Here is a 21438-nt window from a genome sequence, read left to right as displayed (position 1 = left end):
CTCATCAACCCATAAAATGGTAGCGTGTGTAGCAGCACTCTGTCCTCAAGTGGAAACAGTAATCAAAAAAGATGACACATGAGCAGGTCTGGAGAGCACCGGTATGTTTCATGAGTGGGAGGTTCGTAACTGACAGATAGACGTCCTGCTCCTGCTTTACCGCCTCTCCTGTAATCCACATCTGTGACCTCATACAGAGTTCCCTGTGATCAGATCACCAAAGAGGGAAAACTTGAGCCTAATTTTAAAACATTTCCACATAGAAATCTGGCACTTCCACAAGGAGGTGACTAGAGTATTATATCCTGCAGGACTAGCTCAGGGGGACGGAAGGAAAGGACTTTGTGGGGTTTTTTGTTTTTTAGTTGAAGTATAGTTGACTAACAATTTTATTTTACTTTCAGATGTACAACATAGTGAGTCAATATTTTATAGATTGTACTCCATATAAAATTATTATAAAATATCGGCTAAAAATTTTTTATAGCTTTAACGCATATATATGTATCAAGATGTATTGTTTAGTTTTGTGAAATGTATTTCTTAGCCATGTCTGCCTTTTCCTGTGACTTGCCTCTTTCATTCAACCTCTGCTTTTTAAATTATCCTATATGCTTTTTAAATTACTCCATACTGATGTATGCATCTGTAATTCACTCACATGAATATACCACAATCTCTTTAGCTAGTCTCCTATGTTGTAGTTTTAAACTTTTGCTTTGTATTTTTAAGTTTTCAGTCTAGCTAGGATTGATGTTGCATGTAATTTGATGTGGAAATCCGATTTCTTTCTTTCTTTAAATATAGATAGCCAGTTGTCCAAACAAGCCTCTTCTTTCCCCCTGGTCTGCAGCATCACCCCATGATGTATCATAGTTCAATACGTGCATCCATCTCTTTCTGTTTCTCTTCTATTTCATTGCTGTATTTGTCTTCCCAAAGTCACACTAAATTTCTCTAACCAGGTAACCCATGTGGATAGCACCCCTTCCTGGTTTTTCTTGGCCTTTGGTCTTGCATTTCAACGTCAGGTTCAGCTTGTGATGCTCCATTAAGATTTTTTTAAAAAGCACCTAATAATAGAAATTACCTCTCATGATAGCCAGGTTCTGCCTTCTGTCTGCAGTTAGATCTTGGGTGGAGATTCCTGGCTCTTCTTACAATAAGATAACTCTATTTTGTTCTCTTGGAATCTTAGGCCTGAGACAGCTTCCCAACCCTCCATAAGGATAGAGAGTTGTTATTTCATCCTTTCCTCATCCGTAGTGTGTCTTTGACTGTGCGCTGGTGATGCATGGCTTTGCTGCCTCTCTCCCAGTAACTTAAAGCTTCTGCTACCAGGGGGAGGGAGGGAGCCAAGGCTTCAGTGACAGCACCCCCCAGGGCCCCCTCCCCAGCCTCCAATCACCTCTTTTGAGACCTGTGTGCAAGAGTGTTTAATGCCCAACCTCCTGTGGCTGAAGGCTTCTGCTTCTTAGGAAAGAAGATGCAGGGAAGTGGGTTATCCTTCAGACCTATTTCCTCTCATCCTCTGTTCCTCCCACCATCACCCCATCTCCCACACCCTTGCTCCCTGCACCACCATCTGGGACTCTCTCTGGTCTATTCCCTGCCCCAGTCTCTCTCTTGAGCCTTCAGAGAAACCCATGGGAAGGAACTTGCAAGGGAATACAGATTCCCTCTTGAAAACTGCCCCAGCATTTCCAAACCCACATGCCAGCACATACTTGGTTTTTGGCAGTTATTATTTTTTTTCTTTACAATTTTAGCTAATTCTTACTCACTTCTTTTGTAGCCAGCACTGTGTTTCTCCATTCCACGCTCTTCCATAAGTGAGACTATTCCAGTGTTCATACTCTCCTGGAAATGATTTATTCCCCTGGGTTTCAGGCTGGTTGGTTATCTTGTGACCTTAGTTCTCTGATGGCTTAAGGGAAGTGATGACTTTGTAATTTATCTGCTTTGTTTGGTTTTTTCTTGTTGGGTTGCTTCTTTCTACATCTAAAGCAAAAGTAGATGTCTTATAATTGACTTCTGTGTAGTAACCTTAAATTTTTCACATTTGCTAAATTCTTTTGATCATTTTAATACTTTTAATATATTTGGGGGGGTCTGAGTAGAAGTAAATATTTTTTCTAAGTAGATAATCACACTACCTGCAAATAATTTGTTTTGTTTCTTGTTTAACATTTCTTAGCATATTATACCCTTTTTCTGTTACAGTATGTAGAAAATCATTAACAGGGATGAAGATAGTGGGTGTCTTAGTTCATTCGTACTGGTGTAATCAAACCCCATCAACTGGCTGGCTTATAAACAACAGAAATGTATTTTTCACAGTTCTGAAGGCTGGAAGTCCGAGATTAGGTGCCAGAACTGTCAAGTTCCAGTGCGGACCTGCTTGTGCATTGCAGACCGCCAACTTGTCTCTGTGTCTCCACACGGTTGAAGGAGGCGGGGGATCTGTTTGGAGCCCCTTTGGTAAGGGTACTAATCTCATTCACAAATCCACCCTCATGACCTAAATCAGTTCCCTAAAGCTTCACCTCCCAATACCATCACCTTGGGCATTCAGTTTTCAACATAAGAATTTTGGAGAGATACAAACATTCAGACTATAGCAAGATTTTTTAAACCTTTCGCCATCACATATTATCCTTTCCATAGTTTTTTTTAACTCTTTTTTACTTATAGACAATTTTTTGCAATTTAAGAGGTATTTTATTTTTGTTTTTAACTTAAATGTTCCTTCTGTATCTATTGAGCTAATCTATAGAATTTTTTTCCTTTAACTTTCTACTTAATATTATGAATTATATTATGGATTTAATGTTGAACCATACTTGAAGTCATACAATAAACCTATCTTGGTCACTGTGTATTATATATGTTCATACATTTCATAAATTGTTGAGTGCAGTGTTAGTATTTATTTGTTAGATTAATCTTGTTAATTGTGATGTTCCAATTTTCTGTATCCTTACTGATTTTTTTCCTACGTGATCTATCAATAATATTGAGAGAGTTATGTTAAAATTTTCTAATATGATATTGGACTTGTCAATTTCTTATTGCAGTTCTATCAGTTTTGCCTTATATATTTTGAGGCTATTATTAGATACATATAAGTTTAGAACTGTGTTACACCTTCTTAGTGAGTAGTCTTGGCAAAAATTGTTGGTTTTAGTCTAAGATATTGATAGTAGAAATAGAGAGGAATGGATGGGTTTGGGAGATAGACCCAAAAGGACAATGGAGCCAGAGCAATGTCCACTACCTTACTCATTGCCTTGTAGAGCACATCTACATTTGTCTCCCATGTGCCACATCCAGCTACATCTTGTCTTATTACTGTCATGGAATCTGAGGTTCTCATATTGTGCTTAAGAAGACAGGTACTTGAGGTAGACAGACAATTGGGTGAGGAATCAGGCAATGTGGAAATGGCAAACAGTAGGCCTGGAATTCAAAAGAGAATTTGAGGAATAATAGTCAAGAACTAAGGTTAAATGATAAAACAGAAGGGATTCAGAACACTAGCAAGGATTTTGGATTTGGGGGACACTACCTATGAGATGTCGGATACTGAGTCAAAATCCTTTCCATGTGGGAACTGATTATATATTCCTAGGTAAAAAACTGCATCTGCTCGGCAACAGGGGAAGTGTAGTCCTTCCACAAATGGTGACGTACTGAGACAGAGCTGCTCTCATTTCATAACAAGTTCAGTTGTTCTTAAGAATCTTCGCAAAATCCTAAAAATGATGACTTAATGTCAGCATTGCTACTAAATTGCTCAGAAAGAAAGCATTATCAACATTTACACAAAATTTTTAGTAAAGCTATTCATTCATTCAACAAATATTTATTGAGTATTATGTGTCAAACCTTATGCTAAGACTGGGAATATAGTGGTGAGTAAGATAGACAAGGTCCTTTCCCACATGGAAGTGATGTTCTGATGAAGAGAGACAGGTGATAAACAGGTAAGCAAAAATGAAAATAATTTTAGGTCTTAGGAATGCTATGAAGAAAGTAAATACGGTGATAGAGTGAGAAAGATAAGCACACAGCTGAGAACAAAGAGCAAAGAACCAAGGGAAGAGCTTTCCTGGCAAAAGACAAGTGCAAATGCAGTGAGGCAAGAAAAAATGTGGGTTCATTTAATAAACAGGAAGGAGGCTGGTGTGGATGGTGCAGAGTGAGATGAAGTGGTGGAAAGGTCAGCGATGAGGTAGGCAGTGCCAGATCGTATAAGGCATTGTGGGCTGCGTGAGGAGTTTACATCTTATTCTTGGTGCTGGGGGAAGCCACTGGAGAGTTTTATATAGGAGAGTAAAATAATTTATATTTTCAAAAAGATCACTTCTGACTGCTGGGTGAGAGTCACACTTTCCAGGCTTGAAGAGCTGTTGAAGTAATACTGGTGGGAGATGAAGGTGCCTGAAGCAGGTGCACTTGAGAAATGACAGGATTTGATGACGGATTGCCTGTTGTGGGTCTGAACAAGAGAGCAATCAAGAATTATCTAGGGTTTTGATTCACAGCTGAGTGGATAATGCTGTTATTTTCTGAGATGAAGGGTGCAGGGTTAAGCAGGGAAACTGGGAGTTCCAGGTTAGAAATATTAAGCTTGATGTGCCTGTTAGGTACCCATGTGAGGTTGGCAGTTGCATGGATGTGTGAATTCACAGCCCAAAAAGTCAGAGCAGGAGCTCTGCATTTGACAGTTGTTCTGGATGCAGGTAGAGAAGAAAAGATCTTGGACACTCGAGGAAGAGAGATTGGACAGAAAATGAGACCCCAGCCAGGAGGGAGCAGCCACTGAGATAGAAGAAAACCCAGTAAAGTGTGGGGCCATATATGCCAGGGAGGTGGGTGTTTTAGAAAGTATGGAGTACATAGCTGACAGATTGAATAAAATAAGTAGAAAGAAGCAAAGTGGCCTTTGGATGTGGAACCATTCCAGGCTGTAATAACGCTTATTAAAGCAGGTTCATTGGCAAAGGGTGAGGGCAGTGGAGTGGGGAGGCAGCAAAGGTGCTAGGATGGGAGCTTAGCACAGGTAGGTAGTTAAGTTTGATAATGACTGTCTTTTGCAGTGTTTTCCCCACTCAGCAAATATTCCGCTTCACCTCAGGAACTCACTGACTCCTAATTTTAAGCCCATCCTTCATTGCCCAAATCCCCTTCCCTCCTTTATAAGCTGCTTTCTCACCTCTTGAGCCTGATTATCCCCAAGAGCAATCCTAGACACTTGAATACAAGGGACTCATTTACTTCTCTGATGGTGGGAGGGGTGGGGAGACAGCTTCGGTAATTAAGGTGTCTGCCTGGCTGTTGGTAATTAACTTCATATGCAAAGAGGTTAATTTTTAAAATTACAATAATAAACTTAATTTTTAGAGCAGTTTTAGGTTCACAGCAAATTTAAGCAGGAAGTGCAGAGAGTTCCCACATACCCCCTCTCCACACATATCTCCCTCACTGTTGACCTCCTACTCGCCAGTGGTACATTTGTTACAATCGATGAACATATATTGACACTTCATCAGTCACCCAAAGTCCATGGTTTACATTAGGGTTCACCCTTGGTGTTGTACATTCTGTGGATTTTGACAAGTGCGTAATGACACTTACCTACCTTACAGTATCACACAGAATAGTTTCACTGCCCTAAAAGTCCTCTGTGCTCCACCAATTCTTCCCTTCCTCCTAGCCCCTGACGTCTATACTCTCTCATTATTTTGCCTTTTTCCCAGTGTCGTACAGTTGGAATCACACAGTGTGTAGGCTTTTCAAATTGGTTTCTTTCACTTAGTAATAGGCGTTTAAGCTTCCTCCATGTCTTTTCATGACTTGATAACTCATTTCTGTTTACCACTGAATAATATTCCCTTGTATGGATGCACCACAGTTAATTTATCCATTCTCCTACTGAAGGACATCTTGGTTGCTTCCAAGTTTTGGCAGTTTTGAATAATTGTGCTGTTGTAAACATCCTTATTCAGGTTTTCGTGTAGAGGTATGTTTTTAACTCATTTGGATAAATACCAAGGACTTTGCTGGATCATGTGGTAAGAGCATGTTTAGTTTTGTAAGAAACTACCAAACTGCCTTCCAAACTGGCTGTACCATTTTGCATTCCTACCAGCAATGAATGAAAGTTCCTGTTGCTCCACATCCTCACCAGGATTTGGTGTTGTCAGTATTTTGGACTTTTACCATCCTAATAAGTGTGTATTGGTATCTCATGGTTGTATTAATTTGTGTGTCCTGATGCTACATGATGATTATGGACACCTTTTCATATCCTTATTTGCCATCTGCATGTCTTCTTCAATGAGATGTCTATTTAGCTCTTTTGCCCATTTTTTAACTGAGTTGTTTGTTTTCTTACTGTTTGAGTTTTGAGAGTTCTTTGTATCGTAGGGGATTAGCATATGCCAATCCAAAATAAACCACCTTGGCATAAAGATTCTTTTTAGCTGAAGGTAATTGAAAAAGAAGCAGACATATGAAAAAATTCTTTGCCCTCCCCCTCTCTACCAAGAAGGGCAGGGTGATTCTTAATCACTAGAGACAGCTGGAGACTTACCAGTCCAGAGACACCAAGAGGAATCTACACAACAGGCATGACTGAAAACAACCCTTATCTTCCAGTAGTTTCCCCCATGTATTTACTTTTCCACAGTTTGCCACCCCTAAAAGCCTTAGCCCTTTTTCCTTTATGTTTTCACTTCTCTATAGACTTATTGTTCTTTATTAACCCAATGTTCATAGCAGCACTATTTACAATAGCCAAAACATGGAAACAGCCTAAATGTCTATTAACAGATGACTGGATAAAGAAGATGTGGTATATTTATACAATGGAATACTATTCAGCCCCAAAAAATGACAACATAATGCCATTTGCAGCAACATGGATGCTCCTGGAGAATGTCATTCTAAGTGAAGTAAGCCAGAAAGAGAAAGAAAAATACCATATGAGATCACACATATGTGGAACCTAAAAAACAAAAACAACAACAACAAAAACAAAGCGTAAATACAAAACAGAAACAGACTCATAGACATAGAATACAAAATTGTGGTTGCCAAGGGAGCGGAGGGTGGGAAGGAATAGACAGGGATTTCAAAATTGTAGAATAGATAAACAAGATTATACTGTATAGCACAGGGAAATATACACAAAATCTTACGGTAGCTCACAGAGAAAAAAATGTGACAATGAATATATATATATGTTCATGTATAACTGAAAAATTGTGCTGAACACTGGAATTTGACACAACATTGTAAAATGATTATAAATCAAAAAAAAAGTTAAAAAAAAAGATGTTATATAAGCCCCAGGTTCTAACCACCTGTTACTCATCACTGAGGTTCTCCCCCTGTGTAAGCATGACACACATTAATAAACTGTTCATTTTCTGCTGTTAGCCTGTCTTTTGTCAGTTTAATTTCTTGGGTCCTAGGCACAAAATCTAGGAGTGTCAAGGGAAAATAGGCTTCATTCCTCCCCTACAGGTTATTATGGATAACAGTCCTTTGCCAAATACATTTTTCACAGCTATTATGTCCCAGTCTGTGGCTTATCTTCTAATTATCTTGACAGTGTCTTTCACAGAGCAGAAGTTTTTAGTTTTAATAAAGTATAGTTGTCAATTTTTAATTTCATGTGTTGTGCCCTTACTGTTATACCTAAAAGTCATCACCATACCTGAGTTCATCTAGATCTTCTCCTATGTTATCTTCTAAAAGTTTTAGAGTTTTGCATTTTGTATTTAAATCTATAATCTATTTTGAGTTCATTTTTGTGAAGAGTGTAAAGTCTGTGTCTAGATTTATTTATTTTTTTGCATGTGGAATCCTAGCTTAACATTGTTTTTCTTGATTATAGACTACGTGCTTATTGTAGAAATTTCCTAAAAGACAGTGAAATGTAAAGAAGACAATTGACATCATGACTGTTAACATTTTGATGAATTACTGATAAGTCCTTTTTAATATCTATTTTAGCATTTTTCACCATGCTTCTTTCAGACACTCTAATAAGATGACTTTCCTTATGTAGTTAAAAACTCTTCGTAAGTGACATTTTAATAGATACATTTTGTCTAAGTGGATCAGATATATCATTTACTTAATTTTCCTATTGTTGGCATTTTTATTTCTAACTTTCATCATAATGCTATTATGAACATCTTCGTGTAGAAAGCTTTTCTTACCACTATATTTCAAGTTATTAACTTAGGAGAGAGTCCTCTCAGTAGATTTATAGAATCAGAGGGGAAAAAATAATGTTAGAGTTCTTAATGCATAATGTCAGACTGATTCTTAGGAATCTGGTAACACTTTACCATCCCATTAGTGGTGGATGAATGCTTATCTCCACTCAGTTCCTGCCACGACTAAACCCTGTCTTTTAAAAAATCTTTGCTAATTTGATAGGTGAAAAATTGTATCCCACTGCTATAATTGACATTTTATCGACTACTAATGAGGTTGAACAAATGTTACTCAAATTTTCATTTGTTAGCCATTTATGGTATATTTTATTTGTAAATTATACATTCATAAACTTGCTTATTTAAGCCACTGTTTTATCCAAATTGACTTACGCGTGTTGGTTTGTCTTTTAGGAAAACTGGAATGGCTTACATAAAAAAAATATTGCAACATGACACTCCTGAAGGATTTTTGTCCTCGGTTATTGCAGAAGTGATAGACCCTTTTGGAATAGAGGAAGTGCATGAGAGCTCTTGTTTGTCTAGTTCCCTTTACATTAATCAAACTGGAATTTTCTCCTATCAACTTACTCTTCAATCACAAAGTAAGTGTAATAATACAATACATCTCTGATGGCTGGGAAAAATGAAAAAATTATCTTTTGGGAAGAGTGTTCATGCTCTTTTATAGAATAGTAGATTTCAAAATTTAGTCTGATTGGTAGTCTACAGAAGTCTACATATACTTAGATTCCTGGAGGAATCCTTTAATTCTAATATAGTAAAACCTAGCTGTCACTTCATTGATATTTCATCAATAGTAGTGCCTATCATTTATTCCTATGATGCTATTTTTGTCATAAACAGTGCTCAGGAGAAGTGAGAGAAGATAGGAAGTCCATGTAGATGTTACCCTACATAATGAAATAGTTCTGAATCACTGTCATGCAGGATATTTCTATTTCAAAAGATTATATGGTAGATACAAGCAGAAGTTAGTATTGTTTATTATAAGGATTTGGATTTTCCTCTGAGAAAATGGCAAGCCATTGGAGTGTTTTGAACAGAAAATTACATCATTTAGTTTATGTTTTAGCAATATCACTTTGGCTGCTATGTTGAAAACAGACTGGGCAGGTGATGGAGAGAGGACAAGAGGGAAAGCAGAGGAATCAGTTGAGAGGCTATTCCAATAATCAGGGGAGAAGTCATATTAAATATAAGCTGACTGTGATTCATCAAAGTGGAGAAAGAAAGAGTGGAGGGCTTAACAGTCACTGAGGAATGACTGGAGGCCAAGATGGCCTTTGGCCAATCTTTCTTAGAAAGGTACAATTTGCCAAGACTAAACCAAGAAGAAGTAGAAAACATACATAGACCAAGTACCAGCACCAAAATCGAATCAGTAATTAATAAACTCCCCAAAACAAAAGTCCAGGACCAGATGGCTTCACAGGCAAATTTTAACAAACATTTAGAGAAGGGTTAATACCTATCTTTCTGAAACTATTCCCAAAAATTGCAGTGAAAGAAACACTTCCAAACTCATTCTGTGAGGCCACCATCACCCTGATACCAAAACTAAAGATATCACAAAAAAAGAAAATCACAGACTAACATTACTTATGAATATAGCTGCAAAAATCCTCAATAAAATACTAGCAAATCGACTCCAATAGTGCTTTAAAAGGATCGTACACCATGATTAAGCGGGATTTATCCCAGGGATGCAAGGATTTTTCAATATCTGTAAGTCAATCTATATGATACACCACATTAACAAACTGAAGAATTAAAACCACATGATCATCTCAATAGATGGAGCAATGTAAGCAAAATTCTGATTGTGTTAAGGTCAAAAAATTAGGAGAGGAATTGACACTAATGAATAAAGGCAACTCTTTCAGGAAATTTCATGATCAAGAGGAGGAGAGAAACCAAGTGGTAGTTGGCAGGAACGTAGGAAAAGGGGTTTTGTTGGTTTGTTGAAAATGGGAAAAAATTAGAGCATGTGTGCATGAGGAATGGAATTATGAGGTTCTCTTCTGACTACTTCTATTTATTTTTTCAGAACGTGGTGAGTATTGTTGTTGACATGTTTCAGGCCCTATCAAAACAGGTAGTAGTGTGGCTTTCCTCTCCTTTTGACTTGCCTCGTATCCTCTCTGATGGATTTTCTCCATCATTTCTTCTTTGTCTCCCTTGTAGAATATTTTTCCTTCCCATTATAACATGATAATGTTCATTATGGTCGAGCCTCTTCTAAGTCTTTAAGATCTCCGTAACAGTCAATTATTCATTTATTCAACAAATGTTTACTGAGCATCTGCTATGTAATAGACAGAACTTTAGGCCCTGGGGAAAAACACTGGCTATGTTATTCTTCTCTTGTAAAAACACAATGAAGAGTCTAGGTTAATCAAGGTTCTTGGCAGTTCTATAGTAAAGAAATAAACTTTCTTATAATTACTTAGCCCTATAATTTTTTTCTGATGAGAATTTTACGGAACTAGTTTCACCGTAAAGATTAAAGTTATAGGTTGGGCTTGGCATATTTGTGATACACTTTTTACAAAATAATTTGAATTATAACCTGGAATCTGGCAAATGTGTTCTCTGGTAAGACCATAGTTTAAAATCTCAAATAGTGTATTCATCATGTATGTTCATCAGCAGGCTTGGAGAACATTGGCTGTTTTATTGTATATCAAATCATTCCTATTTTAGCTTCAGGTGCTATTTCCTCATTTCAAGATTCGGATGTAGAGAAGACGGTGGTGATTCCTGGTTACAGCAGCTTCCTGATCACAAGAATTTTAGATAATGAGAATGCTTTAGCTATTGCTACCATGCCTGGAAGAGTACCCAACAATATGACTTTTTTGAAAGACTCCTGGTTATTATACAACTTTGGGCAAAAGAATGGACGAACATGGAACATATATTCGAAACCGTGTAATTACTGGTTTCAAAAACATGATGATTTACTATCCCTCAATGTCCTGAAGTACATTGATCTGGGGAAATCGAACTCCTTGAAAATTAAGGTCATGCCTAACACAAAAAGTAAGTTTATTTTTATTGGGAAACATCAAAGGAGATGTTGCTTTTCTAGAATGTAAAATATACTCTTTGATATTTCCTTTATCTTTAGATACCATAGTAGTGGCATTTTATCAATAACAATGTTAGCTTCTGATTATTGAACTTATATGAAGCTCTGTATTAAATGATTTTCATACATTTTAAAATTTAACGTTTATAACAACCCTAAAAGGCTAGATTATAATCCTTTTTTTTTTAACAAACGAGGAAAATGAGGTTAAATTACCGGCCCAAATTTACACAGGATTTTAGTTTAGATTTTTCTGCCCTCTGAAAAGAAAACTGTATGATTACCTCGGTATTATTATAATGATTTCAAGTATTTATTTTAAGCCCAAAAAATGACTTTTAGATAGAATTTCATGCTTTTCTCCATTTTTTCCAGGTTTTTTTTTTTTATTGTAAAGGTAATATAGAACTTACTAAAGGTAATGAGGAATTGGTATACTGGAAAGAGTAACACAAAAATTTTAGTAAATATCTTAGCTAGAAAGTGAGGAGAGAAAGATGGAAGGAAGGGAGAGAAAGAAGAAAATCCTGTCACCAGAAATGAAGAGGGAACGCAAAGCCAAAGAAATTGGCTAACGTGTGGCTCCTGGGAGGTTGTGAGGCTCAGATATAGGCCATAAAGGCAGTGGGGTGGGTTTTAATGCCCAAACGTTGGCAGGAGATAGGGACCTTTGGTCATTTCTACCTTGTAGTAGAAAGTTGAAACTAGGAACATTAAGTAAAGCCAGGACTATCAAATTGTGATGAGGAGGTTAGGAAGACACTACCCAACAACCCAAAGAAGGGGGAGTAGGGGGATTACAACCCCCGTGGGACTCAAAGAATTTCCTGTAAAAAACCCAAACCCAAGAGCATGTAACACCAGAGGTTACCCACCAGATACAAGAATCATAAGGTGAGAAATAATTATAACACCTGGTCTTCAGGATAAGAAAGCACAAAACCCTTTGTAGTAATACTTTCATAAACCAGATAACATGCATTCCACAGAAAAATTGATCTCTGTTGAACATGAATTAAGAAAAAGAATCTTAAACCCATGTAAAGACATGACCCTAAATAAAAACCTAAGAAAAAGAGAAAAAAAGAAAAAGAAAAAGAAAAAGAAATGACCCAGCATAAGAGAAAGTCAACAAGCCTAGGAAGCAGAAAATTTTAATCTTGGGATAATAGAAAAATCAGAAAAACAGTATAAAAATAACTGTAAAGTATAAAGTATGTCAAACTCTTAAAAGATAAAAGAAGATAGATGAACCATAATGAAAGGACAAAAATACTATTTTTTAAAGACTTATTTGAAAAACAGAACCAAACACTACTTACAAAAATGAAAATTACAGGTTTTGAAAAAATTGGAGACATCTATTTCTATTTCCATCAATATTGTGGACTAAATAGTCTGAAAAACTTTCTGAAACCCTTAGGATCCTTTCTCATTGATTATATGACTAACTGTTCATATTTTCATCAAGTAATTTTTGAGTTTTTACTTTATGGTTTTAACTGTGCATTGAATTCTTTAATTTATCTACATTTTGTTTTGGTGTATTGTAGGTGGTGAAGGTAGTTGTTCCGACATCACTTACTGAATAGCGTATCCTTTCTTCACCGATTTTTAAAAACAATGCAATTTACCTCTCTTTTCGACCATTTCTGGAGTTTTAAAATTCGGTTCCTTTGTTACCTTTCTATATTCCAGCACAAAAGCCACATTTTCTGATCATTTTAGCTTTAAAATATAACAAATTAGTTGTTAAATGGTGCGGTTATATTCATTCAGTTTTAGGAAGAGAATAATAATCAGCAAGTAAACTCAGTTGCCTCTTTGTGAAGAACAGCCTGGTCTAAGCTACTCAAAGTGTCTTCCGGGAACCAGCTGCATCAGCATCATTTAGGCGCTTGTTAGAACTGTGGAGTCGTCTGTGGTTCCATAAGAATTTTAGAGTTTTCTTTCCTATTTCTGTGAAAAAGATGCCATTGAAATTTTGATAGAAATTACACTGGATCTGTAGATGGGTTTATGCAGTAGGGACATTTTAATAATATTAATTCTTCCAGTCCATGAACATGAAATATCTTTCAACTTCTTTGTGTCTTCTTCAGTTTCTTTCACCAATATCTTATAGTTTGCAGAATACAGGTCTTTTATGTCCTCAGTTAAATTACTAATATTTTGTTCTTTTTGATGCTATTGTAAATGAGATCGCTTTAATTTTCTTCAGATAGTTCATTGTTAGTGTATAGAAACACAACTCATTTTTGTACGCTGATTTTGTATCCTGCAACTCTGCTGAACTTATTTATTCTTACAGTTTTGTTTTTTTTTTTTTTGTAGAGTCTTTAGGGTTTTCTAAATATAAGATTACATCATCTGCAAACAGACACAATTTTACTTCTTCCTTCCTGATTTGGAAGCCTTTTCTTTTTCTTGCCTAATTGTTCTGTGTAGGGCTTCCAGTATGTTAAATAGAGGTGGTGAGAGTGTGCATCCTTGTCTTGTTCTTAATCTTAGAGGAAAAGCTTTAAGCTTTGTGCTTGATGAGTATGAGTGTGATGTTAGCTATGAACTTGTCACATATGGCCTATATTGTGTTGAGGTACATTCTTTCTTACCTAACTTGTTAAGAATTTTATTCATGAATGGATGTTGAATTTTGTCAAATGCTTTTTCTACAAATATTGAGATAATCAACACTTTTTACCTTTCACTCTATTAACATGGTGTATCACATTAAAGACTTGCATAGCCAAAGCAATCTTGAAAAAGAACAAAGCTAGAGGCAACACACTTTCTGATTTCAAACTATACCACAAAGCTATACTAATCAAAACATTATGGTAATGGAATAAAAAGAGACGCATAAAACAATACAACAGAATAGAGAGCTGAGAAATAAACCCATGCCTACACAGTCAAATAATTTTTGCAGGGGAGCCAAGAACACACACTAGGGAAAGGACGGTCTCTTCAACAAATGGTGTTGGGAAAACTGGACAGCCATATGCAAAAGAATAAAACTGGACCCCTGTCTTACACTACTCATAGAAGTTAACTCTAAATGAATTAAAGACTTCAATGTAAGACCTGAAACCATAAAACTCCTAAAAAAAAAAAAAAATAAGGGAAAAGCCCTTTGACATGGTTCTTGGCAATGATATTTTTGAATTGTCACCAAAATCAAAGGCAAAAAAAGCAAAAGTAAACGAATAGGACTATATGAAACTAAAAAGCTTCTGCATAGCAAAGGAAACAAAGCAAAATTAAAAGGCAATTTATGGAATGGGAGAAAATATTTGCAAACTATATATCTGATAAGGGGTTAACATAATATAAGAGGAACTCATATAACAAACAAATAATCAAATGATACAATTAAAAATGTACAAAGGACTTGAATAGACATGTTTGCAAAGAAGATATACAAATAGCCAACAGGTACATGAAAAAGTGTTTAACATCACTAAGCATCAAGGAAATACAAATCAGAACTATAATGAGATATCACCCTCACACTAGTTAGAATGGCTGTTATCAGGAAAAAACAAGAAATAATAAGTGCTGGCAAGGATGTGAAGTAAAGGGAACCCTTGTGCATTGTTGGTAGGAATATATTGATTCAATCACTATGAAAAACAGTATAGAAGTTTCTTTAAAAAGTTAAAAATAGAACTACCATGTGGTCCAGCAATCCCACTGCTGGGTATATATCTGAAGAAAATAAAAGCGGTATTTTGAAGAGATGTCTGCACTTCCATGTTCATTGCAGCATTACTCACAATACCCAGGGTGTGGAAATAACCTAAGTGCCTATCAACAGATGAATGGATAAAGAAAATGTCAGGGGAGGGGAGGTAATATCTCTGTGGTAGAGTGCATGGTTAGCATGCACAAGGTCCTGGGTTCAATACTAAGTACCTCTATTTAAAATAATTAATTAATTATTTCAAAAAATGTGGTATATATACACAATGAAATATTATTTAAAAAGAAGGAAATCCTGCCATTTGCATCAACATGGATGAACCCGGAAGACATTATGCTAAGTGAAATAAACCACACAGAGAAAATGAATCATATATGATCTCACTCATACGTGGAATCTGAGAGAAAAGTCTAACTCATATAAATATAGAATGCTGGTTGCCAAGGATTGAGGGGTGGAGAAAATGGGCAGATGTTGATCAAAGGGTACAAAGTTCCAGTTGTAAAATAAGTAAGTGCTGGGGATGTTATACACAGCATGGTAACTAAGCGTTCTTCTCACATAAGTATGTAAAGTGGCGGCTGTATTAATTAACTTAATTGTGGCAATCATTTCACGATGTATGAATACATCAAATCACCACAGCATACAATTTAAATATATACAATGTAAATATAGACTCAATAAAGGGACGGAGGGGGCAGGGTGTGGAATCTCAGCCCCCTCCTCGGACCTGCTGGATAATAATTGGCATTTTAACAAAATCTTCAGTTATTGTTTAGGAAGTACTGGCCAGAGCACTTTGGTTCAAGGGAAACTGCTCTAAATGAGACTTCAGGCAAATCATTTACTACTTCTCAGCCCTGATATACTGTAGTAAAGATGGCAGTTGGAGTACATGGTCTCTCAAATCTCTCATTCCAGTAAATGTCTCAGTATGGAGAGGTTGCAAACAGGGCAGAAATCTGGGTTTCTGCAGGCAGAAACAAGTTCCTGCAGGCAGGAATCCACCTGAGGACAAACTGCTTCATCTGCCTGGTTTCCCCTTGGCAACAGTTGAGGACAGCTCTCTAAATTGAGCATGGATTCTCAGTTTCTCTGCTGAGTTATCAAACTCAGTGTGACCTGTACCATCCAAGTCACCTTTATATGCATTTGAGAACCTGGCTAAGGAATGAAGTGCAGAGGGGGACAACATTTCCATGAAAAAAAATAGAAGAAAATATTCACGAAGTAATATTTTTCTGAGAACTATTAAAGCTAACTCCATATAAATCTCTAACTATATCTGTAGCCATTTTGTAGTCTTCATAATAGATTTCTGTAGATGTTCCAGAATCCTGGATTAGCAAATTGTTCTGAAATTGCTTAAAATTTTCATGATTCCATGCTAACCCTTGGCCTTGTTTCCATAGGTGTTCAAATACTTGAAATACCCCTCATGGAAGTAGTTGTTGGAAATCCAAATTTGCTGGAAGTTAAAGCTGAAGGCTCTTTTGATGATACTGATAGTTATCTAATAGAAATTTCTGCAGCTAGCAAAACTTTACGTCAAGTAAGGTTTTCTTTCATTATTAAAAAAAAATCCATTACTTACAGAAAATTTATAATGTAAACCAAGAAAAAGAAGGAAAAATTACATATAATCTTACCTATCAAGGATGAACATTTTAAAAACAAGGATGACCAAGAACTTTTAACATTTTGGGTATTACAAAAAGGCTGTGTAACAGTATACAATGTAGTGGTTAAAAAGTGAACTCTGGAAAAGATGACCTGGGTTAGTTTTCACTACTGATACGATCTTTATGAGCTTGGGAAAGTTAACTTCACTCTGGCTAAGTTTCTTCATCTATAAAATGGAAGTGATAATACCTATCTCATTGGGTTGTTTTGAGAATTAAATGTGATATTCAGGTAGGCCATCTAAAACAATGTCTGGCACACAGAAAATGCTCAACCTCTTTGAATTTACAGTATTTTTCTATTTTTTTCCCAAAAACTGGGAAAACACTTAAAAATTTACTCCTTCCACTTAACATAACCACAATGCCATTGTCATCCCTAAAACTTTTTAAACTAATTTTTTGGTATCCTAAAAAGCCCAATCAATGTTCAAATTCCCCCGATTTTCTCAAAAAAAATTTTTATTGTTGGTTTGTTTTATTTGGGATCCAAACAAGATTCTCACAGTGTTATTTAATCTCTTAAATTTCTTTTAATCAAAGGTAGGTACTATTCCATTTTCTTCCCTTGCCGTTGACTTATAGAAATTGAGTCAGTTATGTTGTAGAATTTCCAGTATTCTGGATTTTCCTGTTTGTTTCTTATTTAACTTGTGCCTCCCCGCTCCTCCCACCCCAAATTTCCTTTAATAGTAGAACTCTGCTTAGATTTAAGTTTAATGTGTTTTGGAAGAAATTCATTAAAAATATATAATTATTAATAATATACTGAGTATGAGAATAGGGGCAAAACTACCACTACCAGGGTCTACTCTATCACTATGGTAATTAGTATTTCTACATTTAAAATTTTTCAGATATACTTGAAAATTTCAAACAGAATTTATCAAATTTTGTTGAATGTTTAATATTGTGCAAGGTTCAAATACATTTATTGTACATAAATTCCTACTAAAACATATCTTTGTGAAATACAGTGATTGCTAAGTAAATAACTTCTTTTCAAAATATATACCAGTAGAAGTTATTTTATTCATATTATCAAAGCAAACATCCAGGTGCTCATCAGTGAATGAAGGAAGCCTCACTGATCTGAGTTGGATGTAATAATGATATTTATTTAACAAGTCCTTCTTGATCCTTGCTCATTTCCAAATGTCACCCACAACCAAGTAGACTGGAATGCATTTCTTCCTAGAAAAGAATATGTCTTCTGTTATAATTTATTCTCAAATGGATCATGGAGGAGGGCATAGCTGAAGCAGTAGAGTGCATGCTTAGCAGGCACGAGGTCCTTGGTTCTATCCTCAGTACCTCCATCAACAAATAAACCCAATCACCTCCCCCTCATAAAACAAAAGAAAAAAAAATGAGTACTATCAAACAGATCATATGGTCAAATTTAATGACTTTTTATTTTATATTATCCTTCCTTTTCTATTTCCTATTATCCTTCCTTTTCTATTTCTTTTCATTTTCGATATTCTTTAGTTGGCTAACGTATTAGTTTGCTAGGGCTGCCATAATGAAAGACCGCAGACTGAGTGACTTAAACAACAGAATTGTATTTTCTCACAGTTCTAGAGGCTGGAAATCAAAAATCAAGGTGTTGGCAGGGTTGGTTTCTTCTCAGGCCTCTTGCCTTGGTTTGCAGGTGGCCATCTTCTCCCTGTGCCTTCACATGTTTTTCGCTGTGTGTGTCTGTGTTCAAATTTCCTTCTGTTATATGACACCTATCATATTGATTAGGATCTACCCTAACGAACTCAACTTAATGACCTCTTTAAAGGGCTTATCACATTCTGAGATACTGGGGGTTAAGACGTCAACAAATGAATTTGGGGTAGACTCAGTTTGGTCAGTAATAGTTCCTTTAAATAAACTTCATTTATTTGGATATTTCCAGGGTTCAACTTCACTGGCGTTTATTGTCTGGGGAGCATCTACTGAGTGCTTTGTTACAACAATCGTGCCAACATTGAAAAGCAGCTGTAGTTATTTCAAGTCTATGCATCACATCCCCAGTACATTTATCCCAATGGAAGACTGGATCAGTGGAGTTCACACGGACAGTCAGGGTTTTAATATGATCCAAGTTTTGCCAGTAAGAAACCTAAGCAGATTGTTTGAAGGGGACCAGTGACGTATTACTTTTGTGTGATTGGCTGGCCATTCAGTCTTAGCATTTCTTTCCTGAGATGCTCAAAGCACTCCAGTTGTTTTTCAGTCCTCATGTCATTTGAGGATGTGATGACTGTTTGTTTCTAAAATGTGAAAACTTTCTGAAATAATGATTTTTCTTGGATACTTAGTCTCATCATCATTAATATCATTTTATGCTGTATTATGGTGGTATAATCTCAGGCTTTCACAGTATATAGTTATTTGCCTTTATGTTGACTTGTCCTGAGCTAAATATCTTACTAGTCCCATTTCCATGTAGTCACAGTTTTAATTTTTGCCTTGTCAGAATCTGTGACTTTAAAAAAAAATGTTATTATTCTTTGTTGACGAACTTAATACTTACCATTTTCTTTGTGACAAAAAAAAAAAAGACTTGAAGAATTATTCACTAAATATGTCACTTTATAAAGTGTTTAAACTTTAGTGCATTGACTTTATGACAGCTATTTTATGTAATAAAGCTTTTTTCACTTATTTACAAGATCCAAGTTATATTACCATGGGCTGAGGTGGTTGAAATTCCAGAAAACAAAATTCAGGGAGTGTTGAGGGAAGAGAAATTTACTTAAATACCTGGAGCTAAAAGTGAAATATTTGTTTTGATTGCTTTTCTGGAAGATCAAGATATTTAAATTAAAGACTTAGTAAATAATAATGAATTTTACACTTTCTTTGTTTAATCATTTTCAGGTAAACTACAGGCCTCCTTCTAATATGGGAATTGCTATTCCGCTTACAGATAATTTTTATCATGCAGATCCTAGCAAACCCATTCCAAGAAATCTATTTCACAAGTCAAAGGTAAATATTTTTTCTGCAAATAAACTAGTATTCATTTGAATTCAAGAAATCATTCAGTAAAATCACAGATGGACAGACCTAGCTGTTGGGATTAAATGGGAAGGTACATTCAACATAAACTGCCCGTATAAGTTATTGCTATTTTTGTTGTTGTTGTTGTTGTTGTTGTTGTTGTTACTACTACTACATCCCCTCTCTTCTCTTATTGTCATTCCTGGATGTGGTTTTGGAACCAAGAAGTCTTAAGTGAACTCTTTCCCATTGACCTCTCCCTGGCTCCCATTTGGATTTCAAAGGGCATGCCGAGGGTAAGAGCATCTTTATTTAAATGAAAAGGACTCCAGGCCCATCTCACAGCTCTGGCTTTGTGGAAGGAATGATGTCCAAAAGGAGAGAAGAGTGTTTGCTCCAACATAGACTCACTTGAACCCCTGCCGAGGATCCACCTAGAAAAGAACCCAACCCCAGCTGCACTCTGCCTCTCTGGAGTCAGAATGAACAAGGTAGAGAGAACAGAGAGAAACCACTGGGTTCAGAAGAAAAGTACATCACGGGGTGTCTTCTTGAGGAAATCTCATGGATACCTGTGGAATCTCTCTCCAGGAAAACACACCTACCTAGCCTGTACACGTGGACAAGCAGATGTTCATACCCATTCATGTCTGTACACACGCACACAGAGACATTAAATGGTTGTTTCTGTTGTTGAAAACTCTGCATTGTCACCCCATCTCATTCAGAATAAAAGCCAAATTCTTACAATGGTTCATAAGGTCCTCCACAGTGTGGCCTTGGCTTTACATCTGACCGGGTTTCCCCCAGGTCAATCTGCTCTGGCCACCTTGGCCTCCTCACTGTTCTTCAAATAGGCCAGACGCATTTCCACCTCAGGGCCTCTGCAGCTTCAAAAATTCCCTTGTCTGGAATGCACATCTGCCAGACGTCATGTGGCATGTTCCATCACCATCTTCAGGTTTTTGCTTAAATGTCACCTTTATTGTGAGGCCTTCCTTGGCCTCGCTGTTTAGAATTATAACCCCCATCTCCATTGTTACCCATTCCCTATCCCCCTTCCCTGCCTTATTTTTCTTCATTGCACTTACTGCATTTTTTTAAACATTTTTTTTATTGAGTTATAGTCATTTTACAATGTTGCACTTACTACAGTTTTTTAATGTATTTTACTTACTGTGTTTCATTAAAAGTTAAGCTTACCTTAGGGAGGGTTGTTCTTGGGTTTTTAAATATGTTTTATCCTCTACCATATCTTTAGTACCCAGAAAAGGGCCAGACATAGGGAGTGCTTAACTGTTGAACAAACTAATAATACACATTTATACATACATAATTACACACACACACACAGAAGATATCAGAAATTTAAAATGTAACCCATGAAACAGAGAGCTCAATAGATTGATTGGAATAACTGAATGGACCTAACTAAACAACATATTAGTGAGTTCTGAAATTAGATTGTGGTGATGATTGAACAGAATTGTGAATATATTAAAACCCACTGCATTGTACCATTGAACATAGTTAAAATGATAAACTTTATCTCAATAAAAAGAAGAAAAAAAAGAAGCAAAGAAAGGGAAAATGGTAGTCCTAAAAATAGTGGAAGGAAGAATAACATTTTTATAAATAGAATTTATTATCAAAGTCAAAAGCAGTTTCTTGAAAAAAATAATAAATAAACCAATCTCTAGCAAG

At 36.1% G+C, this 21438-nt stretch overlaps 1 protein-coding gene across 1 annotated transcript in view; it reads left to right on the top strand.

Moving 5' to 3' along the window:
* Positions 1-21438, top strand: part of CATSPERB (cation channel sperm associated auxiliary subunit beta) — a 97804-nt gene that overhangs the window by 69805 nt on the left and 6561 nt on the right. The window contains exons 17-21 of the mRNA XM_032482527.1: positions 8649-8839; positions 10962-11300; positions 16468-16607; positions 18644-18841; positions 19612-19722. Coding sequence (XP_032338418.1) covers positions 8649-8839; positions 10962-11300; positions 16468-16607; positions 18644-18841; positions 19612-19722 — 979 coding nt within the window. The remainder of the gene's footprint in view (positions 1-8648; positions 8840-10961; positions 11301-16467; positions 16608-18643; positions 18842-19611; positions 19723-21438) is intronic.

The sequence above is a fragment of the Camelus ferus genome, chromosome 6 (assembly GCF_009834535.1).
Source record: "Camelus ferus isolate YT-003-E chromosome 6, BCGSAC_Cfer_1.0, whole genome shotgun sequence".
Lineage (NCBI taxonomy): Eukaryota > Metazoa > Chordata > Mammalia > Artiodactyla > Camelidae > Camelus > Camelus ferus.
Note: the sequence above shows the minus strand (reverse complement) of the source record. Positions and strands in the feature narration are given on the sequence as shown.